Source organism: Corylus avellana, chromosome 7, assembly GCF_965113065.1.
Source record: "Corylus avellana chromosome 7, dhCorAvel1.hap1.2, whole genome shotgun sequence".
Classification (NCBI taxonomy): Eukaryota; Viridiplantae; Streptophyta; class Magnoliopsida; order Fagales; family Betulaceae; genus Corylus; species Corylus avellana.
In genome coordinates this window covers 16,558,402-16,578,244 of record NC_142496.1, presented here as the reverse complement: position 1 = coordinate 16,578,244, position 19,843 = coordinate 16,558,402, and the positions used below count along the sequence as shown (strand labels likewise).

At 34.5% G+C, this 19,843-nt stretch overlaps 2 protein-coding genes across 2 annotated transcripts; both read left to right on the top strand.

The window, feature by feature from the left end:
- Positions 1-481: 481 nt before the first annotated feature.
- Positions 482-8,074, top strand: LOC132185943 (uncharacterized). The gene is made up of 2 exons (XM_059599763.2): positions 482-1,022; positions 7,429-8,074. Exon 1 carries the CDS (start codon positions 610-612, stop codon positions 991-993), a length of 384 nt encoding a protein of 127 aa, XP_059455746.1. The 5' UTR covers positions 482-609; the 3' UTR covers positions 994-1,022; positions 7,429-8,074.
- Positions 8,075-16,313: 8,239 nt separating this feature from the next.
- On the top strand, positions 16,314-19,271 carry LOC132184939 (nascent polypeptide-associated complex subunit beta). Its single transcript, XM_088518073.1, has 6 exons — positions 16,314-16,423; positions 17,414-17,481; positions 18,173-18,321; positions 18,420-18,476; positions 18,760-18,798; positions 18,908-19,271. The coding sequence occupies exons 2-6, from the start codon at positions 17,414-17,416 to the stop codon at positions 19,075-19,077; spliced, it is 483 nt and encodes a 160-aa protein (XP_088374199.1). The 5' UTR covers positions 16,314-16,423; the 3' UTR covers positions 19,078-19,271.
- The last annotated feature ends 572 nt before the right edge of the window (positions 19,272-19,843 follow it).

Here is a 19,843-nt window from a genome sequence, read left to right as displayed (position 1 = left end):
TGACGCTCATCGGGGGTGGCCTTGGCCACCTTCGATGGCAACAGGGGAGGCCACGGCCACCCCCAAGACGTTTACCAAGTGGCCGCAGCCTCCCCCTTCGCCACCAGCCAAATCCACCGGGGGTGGTGCGACCACCCCCAGGTCATGCAGGGGGTGGCCGACCACCAAATGGGGTTGTCGGCCACCCCTCTAAATTTGGTTTTTTCTTTCTTTATTCTTAAATAAAAATAAAAAAATAAATTTAAGGGTTAAAACTAAAAAAAAAATATAAAAGTTGTTTGTTTGGAAAAATTTGTCAATTCCTGTATGTAAGGAATTAATGATCCTCACAGAAATAACTATTTCTAATAATATACCCTTACCAAAAGTTTATTCCGCAAATCAAACGTTTCCAATTTGAAATAAACTTTGTCATTATGAAAAACGTTTCAAATGGAATTACTTTATTCTTTCTTTTATTTTTATTTTTTTGTCTTTGGGGTTACAAGAACATAAAGGATGAGATTCATGAGACCAAACCCAGAATCCTCTCTTGAGTAGTATAGAATTGGCGAGGTGTGGTTTAAAAGAGAGAAAAGAGAGCTGAGGACCGGACAGGGAGTGTTTGAGATGTCGGATCCGTACGAGAGAGTGAAAGGAGGGAGGCTGACCTTCAAAGGGGGAAGCCTCGCGAGCCGCAGCAAATCCATCGACAAGAAGAAGCACAAGAAGAAGAACAAGAATCACAACCCAAAGGTCGATGAATCCGAGCCTTCGTTTCCCTTAGACGTGGAGGCAGAGATTCAGGTTGCCGATGATGCGGGCGATGAATCTGGAAAAGCGGAAGGAGCGCAAGTAGTTTACACCATCGACGCGGCCAAGCGCATGAAGTACGAGCAGCTCTTCCCCGTGGAGACCAAGAAGTTCGGTTACGATCCCAAGTCTATTTCCAAGTCCGTCGAGGACGCTCTCGACGAACGGGTCAAGAAGAAGGCCGATCGTTACTGTAAATAATTTCCATATCAACCATCTTTTTGGTTCAGGTCCGCTTCTTCTTCTTCTTCTTTATTGTTAGGGATTGTAGTTGGCCATACAATCTTCATGCTTTATGGTTGTTACAATTCTTGCAATAGGCTACCATGTGCACATTCTCATCTTAAAATTTTCTCCTTTATAGCATCTTGGTTTATATGATTTGGGAATGTTCCATTTAATGTGATTGGTGTGATCACTCAAGCACTTGTATGCAAAATTCATGCTACTCTAGTTTCTCTTGATAATCCTTCATAAATATCTCCCTCTTTGAATATCTTTGTGCTCCTTCTTAAGATGTTGGATTTTGAATGTTGGATTAAACAGTTATTAAATTGAAGGAGTCATCTTAAGATGTTGTAAATAGAATAACGTCTCACACATGTCAAGAACTGGTTGTCTTCAGGATATATTCAAACATCACATGTTCCTTTGCTAAACTTCTAATATTTTGAGTCAAATTTATTCAGATTCCTGAATTACTTTTCAGGACCTGAATTTAACCAGATTCTGCTTTCATGTCAAATTTGGTGAATTGTACCCTATCCATGGTTTAGATACATGAGTTGTGTATGAGGTCATGACTAACGATTGTTAATTATGGGTCAAATCACGTACCTTGCTGAAATTTTATGAGTTTGTACTATATATTGTATTCTTCTAAATATCATTAGTAGTCAAATATATGATTAATCCATAATATATGAGAGGATTTTTCTTAGGGTAAGTAATTGGCATCAAGGGGAGGGGAAATGAGAGATTTGAACCTTAGCTTCATGAGACGTAATCCCCGGCCGATTGAGCTATCCCTTAGGGTAGAATATATGAGAGGAAATTAATTGCTTACAAAGTTCTTAACTGAACAATGGCATATTTTTAAATTTAACTGTTTGGACAGCTTCCGGTCGTTAGCAAATCCACTCTTGCAAAAGCAACAGAGCTTGCCGGAGCAGGCCGATGGGGTATAACTCCGATGCTTAAGTCAATTATCACCTTAAAGATAGATAATTATTGAATTCAGAGTGCTTTTGTGTTCAGAGGAAAAAAAGGTCCCAAACATCTCTCGTACCTGGACATAGTGTTGTTTTTATAGAGTCCGAACATTGAATGTAATAATGGTAGCTAATCCCCATGCCCCCTAGACCCTGGGATTAGGGGGGAGCGCAGGCAGGGCCGAGCACTACTTGTCAATTGGTTGTGGTGTCCATACTCCTCGATTTGTGGAGTTGAAAGGACATTGGTCGTGTCCAAATAGTGTAGACTGTCAGGGGCACTACGACTGTACTTTGATATCTTCGAATTTGAGATATAGTTCAAAGATAGCTTTTTCTAGAGGGTCGAATCAGTTAGCGACAAAATCCCGGATATTGCGCTAACAAGTAGATTCGGTGCGACGATCGGATGGACAGCTTGGTCCGATCCCTGATCGGTAGTGAACCATTAATGATGAAACATGATGTCAGGCCCCGATCAATCATTTGGGTCTCGAGTTGGCAAACACTGATAATGGATTCCGATTGCTGGTGGGCTTTAACTGGCTGGCTTCTTCAATTGCACTTTTATAGCATGCAGTGGTAAGAAATTAATTTTCTATAACTATCAGTTATATAGCCTTATGAATTCCAAACTTCCACTTCCAGCTTGGAAATTAAATTATTAATTTCAGTCAATTATAAAGGGTGGATTCCTGCTCTACTAGGTTCTTCTCCTAAAGCCTGTTCTCTTTCGATGGGAGGCTTCTCTCATCTCTCATAGTGCTTGTTCCCATAGTTGTCTACTTTTCTGGCCTTGTTATTTTGGCCCTTTGGTGGCTCTGTTATTGGGTTTAGCCTTCCCTTAATATTTTCTGCATACAATATCAGAGAACTGCCTCAAACTTGCCTTAGAAATTCATTGAGCAGAAATTCTCTTTATCAGTTTGACATTATGGCCTACTTGTTTACATTGCTTTTGATAACTGTTGGTCACTTTTAGCTCAGGTTACTCTTTTTGCCTAACTATAAATAGGAAAACTGTTTATTTTCTCAACTTAAAAATTCATCTGACCTTTCCTGTTGGAAATCCCTTGAGATATGTGATATTGGTGGGAATTGTTGAGACTATGCGATTTAGTGAAAGGTAAAGAGAAAAGAGAGAGAAAAAATTCACAGAATTTACTTGAGCCGGCACAGGCAGCTAATTTTTCAATATGTCAACTCATTTCGCTTACGCTCTACTCACCCTGTTCACGTGGCCTTTTTACTAGAGACTATTGTTACTTCCACATTCATAATATGAGCCACCATCTCTAACATATATCTTTGTTTCAAATATTGGGACTCTAAACAAATGAGAAAAAGAATAAAATCAGATCTGGTTCATGGCTAAGTAACTAGGGAATTGTAGCATACTTGATTGTATTATTTTGGAGGCTAATAATAGGTACTTGTCTTAGGATTTCAATTGTATGGATATTAGAGTTCTAAGGCAGAGAAATCAAAGGTTGGATTGTAGTTTGGAGGCTAAATGAATTGCTGGAAGTTAAAAGAGTCAAGAAATAGATAGTTATGTTATGTATCACACCTATTTTCCTATACATCATACCTACGGTTTCCTCAATACACATCTTCGATTAAGTTTGCACCACACAGACCTCAAACAAAGCTCCATAACTTCTGAAGTTTTTACACATAAAAATAAAAAATAAAAACTTATGAAGTTCTTTTTCTTTTTATTTTTTTATAAGTAAAAGGTATTCTCCATTGAATATAAAACACTACGTCAAATTAAATACTTGGACTTAATGGGCTTGACTCCTAAGCCAAATTAAATAACTAAAAGTGTAGAAATATTTTTTGACTTTTTAAATTAAAGGAAAAACTTCACTTACCATTTCTGATCTTTCATCACTTTTTTTGCAGTCATATTCTTAAATTTTAAAAAGTGCCATGTTAGAATTACCATCTTTCAAAAGTTTGCAATGTCAACATTTTCGTCAAAATGATTTCTCGTTGCCTGCACCATTCTCGCTTAGTTGGAGAAAACCGTTCTTGTTTTGTAGTAAAAAGATTATTGGTTTCTTGAATTGCATCCTTGACATTAGATAAAAAGATTGAATCTCGATTTTCTTTTCTTTCTCTTCTTCGTCTCAGTATTGTTAAGAGTATATTTGATTATCATATATTATGGGATTTGATTGTAATCGCCGACCTTTTAGGTTATCATTCAAATCTGATACTATCTCCATATTTGTATTATTTTCATGTACCATAGTTATCATATAAATAGGAGACTCTTATATTGTAAACATAACCATAGAAATAAGAGCAAAGTGGAACCCTTTTGGCTTTATCTTGTGGACGAAGGTCATAGACCTAACCACTAGTGCTCATTCTCTTTTGCATTCATATATGTGTTCACCCCTGCTAGATTTGCCAACCACTGCCTCAGTTTTCTATCCATCCTTCAAATTTGTGCCCATTCAAACCAGCTCTTGTCGATATATGTTGGTACGCATATACTACGTAATACAATGAGGAGTTGCTTAGGCCTTTTATGGTTTAGAATGGGTGTTTGTTCTCCTCTTTTGTGGCTGGTAAAAAACAAGAAAGAGAGAAAGTTTGGTGAGGCTTCAAGGCATGAGGAAAGCTAAAAAAAGAAAGAAAATTCGATTGAAAGAAAAGGAAAAAAAAAAAAAAAAACAACAACAACAAAAAGGCAAGTTGCTCATATTATTTTGGCCCTTTGTTGGCCCATTATTTTAGTCATTGTTGGTCCAATTGTTGACATAGACTCATATTTTGGCTTTTGTGGTATTGTTTAATGACCTACACCCTGCCTTTGTGGTATTGTTTGAAGGCCCAAGCCCATTTAAGGCCCATAATTGGCCTCATTTATGGCCCATAGTGGGCCTTATTTCAGCCCACAGTTGGCTTTTATTTCATCCCATAGTTGGCTTCATTTTCAGCCTTTTTGTTAGCTTTTTTTTTGGTCCATAGTTGACCCTCTTGGGCATATTGTTATTCAAGGCACATCTCAAATCACCGTCGCCAACCGCCTCTAGTCACCGCTAGCGGTTGCCATCAACTCTAGCAAGTTCTTGGTTGTTCAGGCTTTTAGCTCACTGTCTTGGAAGGGCAGTTTTTTGTTTACAAATTGCAGCTTCCTTTACTTCACTGTCAGATCTGAAAATCTTTATGGTTGTATCTCACATAATAGCCATATCAATAGCTTCTTGGAGGTCAGAAAATTGTGCAGTAGTCATATTTTAATCTCAGATCTCAACCTACCCATGAATTGAGGAATTGTCATACATTTACATTCGACTACTCCACTCTTGATAGGTAGGTCATCGAACTTTTAAGCATAATCAAACACTAAGAAACCATCTTGGTAAAAACAAACCATGTCATCATAATATCTCTCTTGGAGTCTATCTTGAAACACTTTGTTTTTGCATCTCCAACTATTCCCAACTCATTGTGGCTATATAGGATCTCCCATTATATGAAAACATAGTGAGGTAACCCACTTTGATACCAGAACTAAAGTAGGACAATAGTGATAGGGGCTAAAAGTGACTAACAGAACTTTTGGTTGCTGGAATTTTCCCTGCAGTCGGTATTGGAAGCATATTGGAGTTGTTTGGCTTAGGGTTTTGGGGTGGAAATGGCTGGGAGAATAGGTTGGGTTAAATTTTAATCATGCAGTAACAAGATGGGTGTGTTTTGGAGCTCAAACAGATGAAAATAAGAAAAAAATGAGATCTGGTTCATGGCTGTAAACAGTAACTTTGCAGTTTTAGTAGATCTGATTCTGTAGGTTTGGAGGCTAATAATAGGTGGTTTGTGCTAAGGGTTTCTTTCCTAAGTATTTAGGGATTCTAAGGATGAGAAATCAAGGTCAGAGTATAGTTTGAAAGCCAGATGAATTGCTTGAATTTAGAGAGACCACAAGAACATAGATATAGGTCTCACACCTAGTTTCCCAAGCTTCCCAAGTGCCACACCTGGGTTTCTTTTGTTCGACATCACACCTCAGATTAACGTTGTGTCATACAAATTTGAACAAAGCTTCATAGTTTTTGAAATTTTTGCAGAATATAATCTCCTTTGAATAAGAAACATTACATCCATATAAATACGCGACTAATAGCTAATTCTAATAGGATATTGATGCTATTCGCAACATTTAGATGTACCATTATTAGATTCACTCAAAGGATAAAAGGGAATGGCTTTTTACATTGTGTGTTTCATTGCTCTAACGTTATGCAATAGATGTAGTTACCTATCCAGTTTTCTTGACAAAGTGTTACCCAAAGTAAATATTCCTTGTCTTGCTGCTACATCTGTATGTTCTGATGACGTTAAAATCTGATTTTCTCTTTGTGAGTATTTATTGTTGTGTTGGGGAGAGAAACACCAAAGGGAGTCAAACAAGAGTAAATTAATATACATATTAGGACACCACTTCTAGCTCAAAAGCCTAAGCTAATGGGCTTGGGTTCACTTAGATATATTAACCACTCTTATTCTTTATACTTTCTCAATGTGGGATACAAACCTCATAAGTGCATGTACGACAAATCTTCCTTCACTTATGAGTCTCTACCACATTGACTAAACTCCCCTACACACAAGAATGTCACGCATACCCCAAGAGAAACCACTCTTTTTACCGGAGTCAAACCAAACGCGTCAAACCAAGGCATTCATATCAGCAACAGCGTCAGCTAACCATGAGCTCTAATACCAATTGTTGGGGAGAGAAACACCAAAGGGAGTCAAATCAGAGTAAATTAATATACATATTAGGACACTATTTTTAGCCCAAAAGCCTAAGCTAATGGGCTTGGGTCCACTTAGATATATTAATCATTCTTATTCTTTATACTTTCTCAATGTAGAACTCAAACTTCACAGGTGCATGTACAACATGTTTAAAGACAAATTGTGATATGAATGTATCATGGCTTTAAAAAAAATGACATGAGTGCACTTGCCAAGACCAAGACTTCAGTTTCTTGTGAAACTTAAAAATCTTGTCCTTCTCTGGGCCTGGTTTCCAATAATTGTTACAGAGACATGCTGATGGGCTCTAGCTCAAATGGCACTTTCTCCACAAAAGCGAGGTGGTGCATGAGGTCATGGGTCCGAGACAAACTGGTGCGTGTTTAACTTTCCAATCAAAACAAGTAAATAAATAACTGCTGCCAAGATTCTCTAGTCCGCTCTTCTAGTTTCATCTCCTGAGAGAATTTTTATATCAAGATTGTTTGGGCTTTTGATTTCAATGGTTTCTCTACATGCATGTATCAATTTGTTAATGGTTTTGGTTGCATTAATATTTTCGTCAACATCATCAGATATGACTTTGTCTTGCAAATATAATTGTAAGGCTTCCATATGTGTGTGTTGATCTGTTGATTTCTGGCAGGCATGAGATGCACAATGGGATGGTTGAGTTTGCGGAGAAGTCTAGTTTTGAAACTTTGGTCTCTCAGAAGTAGCCAGGAAAGCTATATGCTCTGTACTGCACTCAAATGAGGAAGATACCATTCCTTTGTTTACCCTATCAGCTCTTCTTTTAGTAAGCCCTTGTTATATTGTAATCGTTGTAGACCATATTTAGGAGCCATTGTCTAAGGCAGATGATTTTATTTAGTAATATGCTAAGTTGTAAGAAACACCAAGAATAGAAAATTACATGGACGCAGCTTCGATTGGAACCATCAGGCAGAGTTGATGCTGTGGGCTGGGTGACGTTTTACAGGCCCAACACAATGTAGGATGGACAGAGCATCCTGAATAATCCACATGCAATTCCTTGCATTTTAGGGATATTTTTCCATTGGAGTGCATCATATTTGCATGCATCCAGTAAAAGCAGTTTACACAGCCGTGGCTAGCGTTTGTCCTCGTGCCTATAATAGGACTGGTAGATAACTCTTCAGCATGAGTGGTGGGAACAATGATTGACAGGCTTGTAGCATGCGGACGGAACAGTGGTTGGTCTATAAAATGGTAGCTGCTTTTGTATAACCGAAGCATTAAATTTTGATTTTAAGATGGCTTTTGTTTTACCGAGGTTTAAATGATTTTATAGACCAATGGATTTAAAATGAAAGACCACGATTTTGTAATATGAGATTCTCCAATTTTGAATAATTGGAGGGGATTTCAATCCCATGTTGACTGCCAAACTGTTTTGAAGCCTTTAAATCCAATGTGCCCATTCTTTAAAAAAAATAAATAAAAAATAAAAGAGCGAGAAAAGAGCACAAAATTTTACAAAGTTAGAGATATTAAGAAAGATGTCGGAAACAATACTCTCGAAGAGGGATTAAAGAAAACATAACTGCATATTGGCACTTGTCCCATTCATTTCTCTCTAAATGCACCACATTATTAAACATGAAGGGATTAACTTCTAAACAATTTTAGCATCCTTACAATTGACCTTTCCTTTTCAACCAAAAGATCCACAGCCTGTTTAAGCATAACTCATTCTAGTCTAAACATCTGAAAAATTAGAGTTACAAATCTTTTGCAACATCATAACGAAGGAAATGATTAGGAGTTTTCCTACTCTTTTTACACACACAAAATGACATGGCAATTCACAACTATAATGTGACACTTGGCGAAGAATATTCAGAGTGAGAAATTTCCCTTAAGATGTTATCTAGTTAAAGAAAGTCGCCCTTAAAGGTTCCTTAGTCCATCAAATTCTCTTCCAATGAAAAGAAAAGTCAACGTTGAGAAGGAAAACTTTGTAAAAAGTTTTGACCTAATATAAGGTATAGAAAGTAACTTTATGTCAAAAAATTCAGGAGGTGTTACACTCATAGCCCATCAAAAAACACTTGGTTGAACGACATCACTCGGCAACTTATTGAACACCAATTTGCTCAACTACTACACAATAAAAGGAAGCGCTATGCAATAGTTGCATTCCTATCCTAGGCAAAAGTTGCAACCTAAGCTGGCATCGTGGCAGTCCTACTGCCCACCGATGTTTACCCTTTTTCCCCTCCCACCAAATCCGTCATAAAGTTTGTTAATGTGGGCCTCCTCCACGGAAACAAATCATCTTCATTTCAAATGAAATGGAAAAAAGTCATTTAGGCAAAATAGTATAAAATTTAGGACAATATTGTCCTCATTTTTTAAAATTAAGACAACCTTATTTTACCATTTTGCCTAAATGGCTCTCTTCCATTTCATTTGAAATGGAAATGATCCATTTAAGGGTGTCAAGGCGATTACGGTTAGCGGTTATTGGCAATAACCGCTAACCGTAACCGCCTTAGCAGTTAGTAGATTTCACTAACCGCTTAGCAGTTAACGGTTAGCGGTTAGTAAAATAGATAACCGCCCCGCTAACCACTTTTTCAAAATTTGGACTTTTTTTTTTTGGCTTTTTGGGCTTTCTTTAGGGCTTTTTGGGCCTTTTTGGCTTCTTTTTTTGGACTTTTTGGGTGTTTTCGGCTTTTTTTTTTTTTTTTTTGTATTTTTTGTATTTTTAGTGTTTTCTTGGGCCCAATTGCTATAAAAAGCACTCATATTTAAAAATCAAAAATATTTGACCCAAAATTTACATTTACTTGTACTTTAAAAAAATTTCTTTAAATATTAAATCATAACCGGTTAACTCTTTTTTTAAAAAAAAAAAACAAAAAAAACAACAACAACATATAAAAAAATTAACACAACGTATAAAAAAAAGTTCAAAATTCAGACAACTGTCACAACATATAATGATAATACATTAATACTTAAATTGTGTTTATAAGTAACACATTAGTCATTGTTTAATCCAATGTCAATTACTTAATTTAATATTATACGAATCATATCATCATTGTACATTAATAATATGATTCACTTGAAGTCTTGAATAAAGTATTTGGATTGTCATTCAATCATATAATTAAGTATTGATATTATACATTTATATTATTCATATGCATATGTAGACTTATATAGACTTATAACATATATAGACTTATAAGTTTATAACATACATTGGAAATAAGTCTCTAGATATTTAATTGTTGTATTAGTATGAATTTGTATACTTATGAGTTATGTCATATTATATATGTATAATTTGTTATTGTATAATCAAATGATTTAATGATCAATTGATCATGTGATATAATCATATAAATTATAGTGATAATATATTAATACTCAAATTGTGATTTAATTATTTTAAAAAAAAATTGTGATTTAATGATCAAGTGATTATATGATATAATTATATAAATTATAGTGATATTATATTAATATTCAAATTGTGATTTAATGATCAACTGATTATGTTATATGTATAAATATTTTTATAATTATAATTATAAAAATATATTATATAAAAATGCGGTTAGCGGTTACGGTTAGTAAACCCAATAACCACTAACCGCTAACCGCTAGGCGGTTATAGCGATTAAGCGATTAGCGGTTAATACGATTAAACGATTAAACGATTAGCAGTTAGCGGTTAACGGTTAACGGTTAGCTGTTAGCTGTTAGCAGTTCATTGACACCCCTAGATCCATTTGCCTCCTCCTCTTCCCTCTCAAGAGACCACAGCTCCCCACCATAGCTCATTAAAGGCAGCATCATGATTTGACTGACATTTTCAAAGGTCACCATAGATTCACCCCATGTGCAAGCGAATGTGTGGGAGGAAGGATTTTAATGGCGAATCTAGTGCCGAAGGCCAACAAAAATCGCGAGACATGTGGATGTATTGAGAGGTCAAAACAACATTGTCAATTATGGCGTCTCTTAAACATTCAACGAACTCTCCATTTGCTAGTTCAGTGACAACCCAAGAGGGTCATTCATCTTCCAAGCCAGAGGTGTACTGCAATACAATGGAAACTGAATATCATTTCTCAAAAGCCTTAGATCCATCACGTTCTCACTCGGCGGAAGTGCCACCTACTCCAGCCTAGCGGCATGTCTTCCGCATGCCCATCCAAACGGTCAGGGCTAGCTCAATGTATTTAGGGGTTATCAGCAAAACTTTGAAATTGTGCCTAAATTTTTTTATTTTTTTAAAGTAACAATTTTTTTTTTTTTAAGTCAATTTTTCTTTTTAAAAGTATATATATATATATATATATATATTCTTCTTCTCACTTTTTGAAATGCAAAATTTCTGATTAAGTTTTTATATTCAAGATTTTCTAACATCTTTTTTTTCAATTGATAATATATAGCTAATCAATTTAATCTCTCTTGTGACATTGTTGATTTTAGGTAGGATTTTATAAATTTTAATTTTGAAAAACTTCTTTCTGCAGAAGCAACTGTAACAGGTATTGTCAATAAAATTCCATAAGCGATACATGCATTTGGAAAAGAATCAAGTCTTTTTATATAATTTAATATATCAATTGGAGCACTTTCTTCTATTTGTAAAATTTCTTTTAAAACTTTTATTAATTCTGAAAATAAATCTAAACCATCAAGATCATGTTTTAGGAAATCTTCTAGATTAAGACATTTATTTTCCAAACCATTATCATCTAGTGATTTTAATTTCTTAAAATTAAATAAAAAACCAAAAATATTTTCGTATATTTGAAATTGTTCAAACCTACTTTGAATTAAAGAAATAGCTTGATCTACTATATATAAGAAGTAAGCAATTCTAAAAGATATTTTAGCAGATTGTGTTGTCTCGTCATTAGCATTCTCATCAAACTGTTTCTTTCTACGAATTACACATTTTTTTTCACGAAAAACATGTTCTATTTCCATTATGGTTGCAATCTCTTTAGATGAAATCATAGCCGATGCAAATCCAGTTTCTCTATAAGTTTTAAAATAGGGAATAAGACCTTCTAATTAATCTATAGCAACATCAATATGCATGTCTTTCGATTGTAAATTTTTACTAACAGTATTAACAGCAAATAAAATATCTTACCAAATAGTCATACTTAATAAGAATTCAAAACTTTCAATCTCATAGGTTGCCAAACAATTAGCTTCACTTTTTGTTTTATGATCTTCACTTATTTTTGCTACTTGTAGCAGAGTCTCTCTTATTTGTAGAGTTTGAAATTTTATTGCTTTTATACTTTCAATCCAACTTTCCCAACATATTTGTGATAATGGCTTAAGAGTTAAACTTGGCGCATTCTCTAGTAATATTTTCCATCGTTTTGTAGATGACGAAAACAAAGTATATATACATTGTACAATTCCAAAAAAAGATATAGCTTTAAGACATGAATTAGCAATATCACATAGTACAAGATTAATTATTGAAATTTTGAGGTGGAATATTAAATTAATGGTCTATTTAAAATTGATCTATATCCCAATTTTTGGAATATTAATCCCTACATATAAATGTTGACATAAAGCAGAGTCTTATGAATGAGAAAATCCTCTATGTTATGGCATTGGAGATTGGAATATATCTCTATAAAGAATAAAAGGTCGATAAATAATAGAGTTTTTTACGACTCTTGAAATTTACTATTTTTGGTATTTATGTGGATTGCATTAAGGAACAGTAGACCAACTATGCCACTAAACATGCTAACAAAATGATTTTTTGAGATTCTTGAGATCATGTACAAGTGTAGACATTTTCCATACGTCTTGCCTAAATGGTTAGAGATATCCTATCTCTTTCGGTAATAACCATATAAAGTTTATGTATCTCTATCTTCTAAATCATAAGGTTGGGGCATTAAATGCTTTCAGTACCTATAAGGTAGAAGTGGAGAAACAAAATAAAAGAAAGTCAAGATCGTAAGATCTGATAGAGGCAGATAGTATTATGGTATGTACATGAAAATGGGACATGAAAGGTAATACTAATATTCTATTCTCCTAATGGAGTGAAGCCTTGAAAACCGTTGTGTATACATTTAACTGGGTTCCATTCAGGGTTGTCCTAAGACGCCTAAATTAAGGAATGAATGAAACCAAGTTCAAATTGTTTACACATATGGGGTTGTCATGCTAAAGTTAGGATTTATAATCCACACCTAAGGAAATTAGATTCAAGGACAACTAGCGGAATTTTATAGGTTATGCAGTAAACTCCAAGGAGTTTAGTTTTTACTGTCCTTCATTCTATCTTAGAATTGTTGAGTTTAGAAATGCAAAATTTCTAGAAGATGCTGAACCTAATAGGAGTGCTTATTCTCAAAAGATTGAATTAGAGGAAGCACGAGAGTTGATTGAAACCCCTTCATATAAAGGGTGTTTGATTGTGCTTATGGAAAATCAAATTGATTATCTTGAACCACAATCGGTTTCAGAACAGTCAACTCATAAGAAGTTCATAATGAACCTACTCAGACTTTGCCAAATGCAAAGGAAGTAGGATTAAGTAGATCCTCTAGAATAAGGTGACCAACAATCCCTAGTGATTATGTTGTATACTTCCAGGAGTCTGATTTTTATGTCAGACCTAAGGACGATCCAAAAATTGTTTTCACATCATTTTGAGTGGAAATAAGTTCACATTGTGTTTCAATGCCATGAAGGAGGAGATTAAATTATTTGCTAAAATTCAAGTTTGCAATTTTGTTAACTTACCAAAGGGAGTTGTAGCCATAGGCTGCAAATGGGTTTACAAAACCTAAAAGAATGCTTCCGAGTAATGTTGAACGATATAAAGCTAGACTTATAGCCAATGATCTTACTCAAAAGGAAGGCATTGATTATCATGGTATGAGTATCTCATTTTGGTTTAGAGATATATCAAAAGGATGTGAAAAACAATTTTCTTGAATGAGGATCTTAAGGAGAAGATGTACATAAGACAACTTAAGGGTTTTATTGATAACAGTCAGAAAGCTTGCAAATTAAGAAAATCTATTAATGGACTAAGATATGTCTCTCATCAATGGTATACAAAAATTTTACAAGGTTATTACCTCACATGGGTTTATTGAGAACCTTGTTAATCATTGAATATACCTTAAGGTCAGTAGGAGTAAAGTTACATTTCTTTTAGTCCTGTATATAGATAATATTTTGCTTGCAAGCACTAATTTTCATTTGCTACATAAAGTTCCTTTCACTAAAGTTTTGGGAGAAATTCAGAATGAAGAACTATAAATCTTTAATAGCACCTATTATTAAAGGGGATAATGTCCCCAAATGTATTTGAACAAAGGCAGATGAAAAATATTACATATGTATGCACAGGTCAACATTAGACCTGACATTGAAATAACAATTGGACTATTGGGTCAATATAGAGTATTATGGAATATGCAATGAACCAAGAACTATAGTTTAACTTAAAGATACACATACCCATCTTATTGGGGCAATTGATCAAAGCATGACCATGTGCCATAGACTACATCTCCTCAAGCATTTGATCAAAACAAGATCATTTACCTTGAATCATATCTCCCATTTAACACAGACTGAAACTCATCACTAGAATAAGTGGTTTAAGGAGAACAAAGCATCGTGATTGTCCTTAGCATATTGCTCAAGCCAACAATGTTGATATGACACTTTAAAGTCTAAATCAACCATTTGATATATATATATATTGCTTAACAATAATTAATCCAAAGACTAATTGAGAGTACCACTTTAACCTTGTTGGATGAATGTTAGATATAATTATAATATTTATCATTTTTTTTGTCCCAAAAGATTTTGGGCTAGGTTAACTTCTTGCTAAATGGCCAACCTAGTCCGGACAAAACTTATTTGTAAAGCTATTTTTATATTCCTCTGTGTTTGGAAAAAGTTATAGGAAAGATGTACGTTTTTATTTTATTTTTATTTTATTCTAGGCAAGATGTAAGTTGAGTTGGCCTACACCAATGATAATGCAACTTAGGGATGAAAAGACAGTTAGTAAAATTTACTAATCACCTATAAGGTTAATCGGCGGCTAGCGGTTAACCGTTTTTTAAAGGGAAAAAAAAATTAAAAATTTGTGCTTGGCTCGGCTCGCCATTCTCCCTGGCTAGCTGAGCTCACCTGCTAGGCAAGCTGAGTACTTAAAATTTGGCTCTTGGCTTACCTAGCATAAGTGTTTGACTAAGGCAAATATTTAGAGGATTAGGGAGGGACATGTACTTTATATAGATGAGTGAAGGTGGAAGTAGTAGATTTTTTTTTTCGATGTGGGACAAACAAAAGGCAATTGAAAACACTTGCAGTTGTCTGTGTGGGAGTCTCAGACAAGGCCAAAAGGCAAATTGAAAACCTCACTCTCCATGCGTCAATGTTCTTGGCTTCATGCCTAACTCACTTTTTAAAAACTTAATATTACATTATATAACATACAAACAATATATTTTTATTGTATATTAAATAAATTATATACAATTAATATATATTCATTAATATATATATATTATATTTAAAAAATGGTTAGCGGTTACCAGTTTTGTAAACACCACTAATCACTAACGGGCAGTTAGCAGTTAGCGGACGATTATTAATCGCCCACATTTTCACCCATAAATTGCATCTAGTTACATTAGCAAATAAAGAGTGCCAACCAAGCCTAACTAGTAAAGTTTACTTGGCATCGTCATAAAGATTTACAAGCAAAATCTAGTTCATAAATTAAAAAAAATATTAATATAAGATCAAGCCATGGCTAAGAACGTGATTTTGTTAAAGTTATATCACACAATTAAGATGACGTAATGGTAAAAATTAATCATTATTATTTTTTTTTACAAGTGTTGATTCAAAAGTTGATTTTTATTGCCATATCATTAACGATTTTAAAATATGTGATTTGAAAACATGATTTTTAAAAATGCAGTTAAGCGTTTTGACAAAATTATGGATTGACCTTTAAAATCATTGTTTAGCCTTTAAAATTGCACATTTTAAAAAAAATCATCTCTTTACGATTTGATAACACAGATCTTCCAAAACAATTCATTTTTTACGATTTAGTTTAAAATCGCAATCTCATACGCATCCTAAATAACATTATTCTAGTATTTTTTAACTTAAAAACAAATTGTAAGGACTAATTTCATCATATTTCATAGGAAGACAATATTCTAGTTTTGTTTTATGCTTGAGATATAACAACGTTTTTATATCATGTTTTAAATTTAAGAAATGTATTTGATGTTTATGAATATATTTTCATATACATATAAACGAGAATTATCCAAAATACTCATTGTCCAAAATTATTTAGCAGTGGACGACCCGGATGGAGGGCCCAATTTTGTGGTCCAATCAACTGAGCCGCTATGCATCATAAACAAGAACCCTATCGAACTTTTCAACTCTCATTTGGACCGTCGGATCAGAGCAGGGGCATGTTCTGTAAATATCCCCAGCGCCCCATTCGGCTATTACTGTAAACAAATGCCAAAACCTGAGAGCGCCGTCTGAGGAGAAGCTTTCTCTCCGCCTCCCAAATCTTATCCCCACCCAAAACCCTAGCAAAGGTAAAACCCTATTCTCCCCACATCTCTCTCTCTCTGAAGTGATTTTGAAGGTGTGGATTTTCATCGTTCTGATTTTCGTATCTTCCTGTACTAGGGTATTTATAGTTTCTATTACTTCTGATTCTGTTGGCAGATCAGTGAGCTCTAACTACTCGGTTCTTCTTTTTTTCATTTTTCACATCTTGGGTATCAAATATTTAGCGATTTTAGTTTTGAAGTTTTCGTTTCTTTTCCATTTTCCTTTGGATGACTTTTTCAGTCTCTCTCTTTTTTTTTTTTTTGGTTTCTTTTCTTCGTACTGCTATTGTATTTGTTAGTGATAATTGCTTGATTTGATTTTTCGGTTTTGATCTGGAGGGGGCATTTCCAACTGTCATCGCTATGTAATATAATCTGGGTTCACTTTATTTGCATCTGTATTATGGGTTTGTTCATTTGGATGTTTGAAGCATGAACATTTTAAAGTTGTTTTTTGAGTGCTATGATTTCATTGTGGAGCACCGTTTATCAAGTACGAAGGCTTTAATTTTAGTGGCTCATCACTGGTTTTGTGTGCGAGCCTTTCATCTGTTTTGTATTATTCCTTGATGTGGCTTCTATGTTTTGTTATTGGCTTTCAAGGTGCTGCTTCCTATAGATTTTCTTGGTTTTGGTTTTGCAGCTGAAATAATTATTCCTTTAAAATTGGGCTTCACTTTTTTTCAACTGCGATATACTATATGTTGATTGAATTTGATTACCCTTTCCTTGATGTGTAGGGTGTGGGCTGTGAATCTGACACTCTTGAAATATTATGGACTGAGAATTAGTAACCTGGTTTTTGTCATAGTTATCTCATGTAGGCAATTGTTGTGCCCGTATTATCATATGAACTGAAAATACATAATGTACTGAGAAATATTAACTTGGTTTTCATTATGATTATCACTTCTTTGTTAGTCTTACTGCATATGAGTCATGATTTCCTTATCCTTGTCTTTATTTATGCAGATGAATCGGGAGAAGCTTATGAAGATGGCCGGTGCGGTTCGCACCGGCGGAAAAGGAAGTGTGAGAAGGCAAGTCTGTTTCAGTTACAAACAATGCCAATTTTAAGCTTATTTAACTTGGAAGTGTTAAGATGGTTGTGGCTGCTTTCTTCAAGGAAAGAAGCTTTGAGATGATAGTGATCATTTGTCAACATTCCATCCTACCCACTTTATGACTTCCTTGTTTAAGATGTTCATTTATAAGTTGACCTCATATGTATGTATGAGCCAAATAACATGTTTTACTGGATTGTTATCTTTTTGTTTGTTTTTCCCTGAGACTTCATAAATCTCACCCACCTTATCTGACAATACAATAAAAACTCTTAAATTGAGAAAATAAAATTAGAGAAAACTGTGGCTATAATGTTGATCAATAGTTTGGTTTTTTGGCTAGTAGTTAAGGAGATTGCCCATTTGGTACTTTCATGGTATGATATGGTCATTGTGGCTTTTGCCTTTTGTGTAGTCAAATGTAACTTGCTCGAGCTAAATTTGTGTTTTGGGTTTGGGGCTCACCAGAGGTGTGTATAACGTACCTCTTTTAAAAAATAGAAAAATATATTGCCAGAGGTACTCTTTGCTGATTTGTATAAGTGAAATATCTTGCAACATGTGACAATGAGTTTGCATGTTAGACAACTCATGTTTAATCATCTGTTGATTCTTTCTTGTTTTTCTTTCACACTATACCTACTATACTGTCTGCTCATGACTACAGAAAGAAGAAGGCCGTTCACAAGACAACTACCACAGATGACAAAAGGCTTCAGAGCACCCTTAAGAGAATAGGGGTGAATGCTATTCCAGCAATTGAGGAAGTTAACATATTTAAGGATGATGTAGTTATCCAGTTTATAAATCCCAAAGGTGATGCTAACTTGACATTATGTGGATCATCTATTTCTTTCCCCACGTTTAACATCTCCTTACAATACTAATAACTGTTGTCTCATTTGTTTTTTCAGTTCAAGCCTCTATTGCTGCAAACACATGGGTTGTTAGTGGTTCTCCTCAAACAAAGAGTATGCCTCTGTATCTTTTCTTTCTGTATTTGAAGATTTATGTAATTGCCAATCTATTCTTGTGTGTGTTTGTTTCAATGTTTTAACCGGATCTATAATGTTTTAACACAAAAAGTGCGAAAATATTCTTATTGTTGTCTTCCTAGAACTTGCTTTCTTGTGATGCTGGTTAGAGGGAGAGTAATTGTTAGTTGGGGTGCCTGTATAGGCATTGATTTTTTTCCCATATTGACTTTTCTCTAGAAATGACGCAGTATTTTAACATGAATTTTCTATTTCCCAGAATTGCAGGATATTCTCCCTGGCATTATCAACCAATTGGGTATGTTTCCTAGTGTAACTTCACAATTTTCTTGCTCATGTCTATTGGCTGTAAGCCTGTAACTGGATTGGTTAAAATATCATGTATATTTTTCCTGATTTATTTACAGGGCCAGATAACTTGGACAACTTGAGGAAGTTGGCTGAGCAGTTCCAGAAGCAGGCACCTGGTGCAGGTGCTGGTGCGGCCACAGCACAAGATGACGATGATGATGATGTCCCAGAACTTGTGGCTGGAGAGACATTTGAAGCTGCTGCGGAGGAGACGAAAACTACTTAGGAGTTTTGAGGGATTTTGTGCTATTTTATATATTTTCTATGTTTTTCAAGTTTTACTTTTGTTTTTCCAATTAACTCTTTCATGCGTTTTTTTTTTTTTTGATGCTTGTGAAAACTCTGGGATAGATGTTACTTCGATGTATCGGTTCAAAGATCTTTACAATATTTCTGATTGGTGGTTTTTTGTCTGAGCTACTACCCGGCATCATTTAGGACTTACCCTTTTCAGTTTTTATCATGTAATAATGTTTTCTTCAAAGCAAAAAAAAAAAAAAAAAAGTATTTCTCCTCAGTTAAATTTCTGTAATATTTCTCCTCATTAGCGGTATCTGTCCTTTTAATATTGAAAAAAATGCAAGATTTACAAAAATAAAAAGTAGGTTGATGTGTTTAATTTTTGGGTTTTTTTTTTTTTTTTTTTTTTGGTTGATTAAAATTGTTAAATGTCTCGTAACTTGGAAAGTACGCAGTTTGAGAGAAAAGCTTATGCTGTCGACCATGTCCGAAAAGGTGGAAGGCTCATAATAAGATTATGTTTGAGATTGCGTTTGAAATATTTAAAAAGTTCATTTAAAAAAAAAATAGGGGGAATTTTACTTACTTTCTTATTTTCGCGCTTTTTGTAAACACTCTCCCATTGTTTAAAATTTCTCACTTTGATGTATCCAATTTTTGTTTTTTTTCACTTTGCCCCTTCTGTTAGGATTTTCTGTTAAATCCTAACGGAAAGGGTGAAAAATTACAATCGTGCCCTTATTTTTTATTAA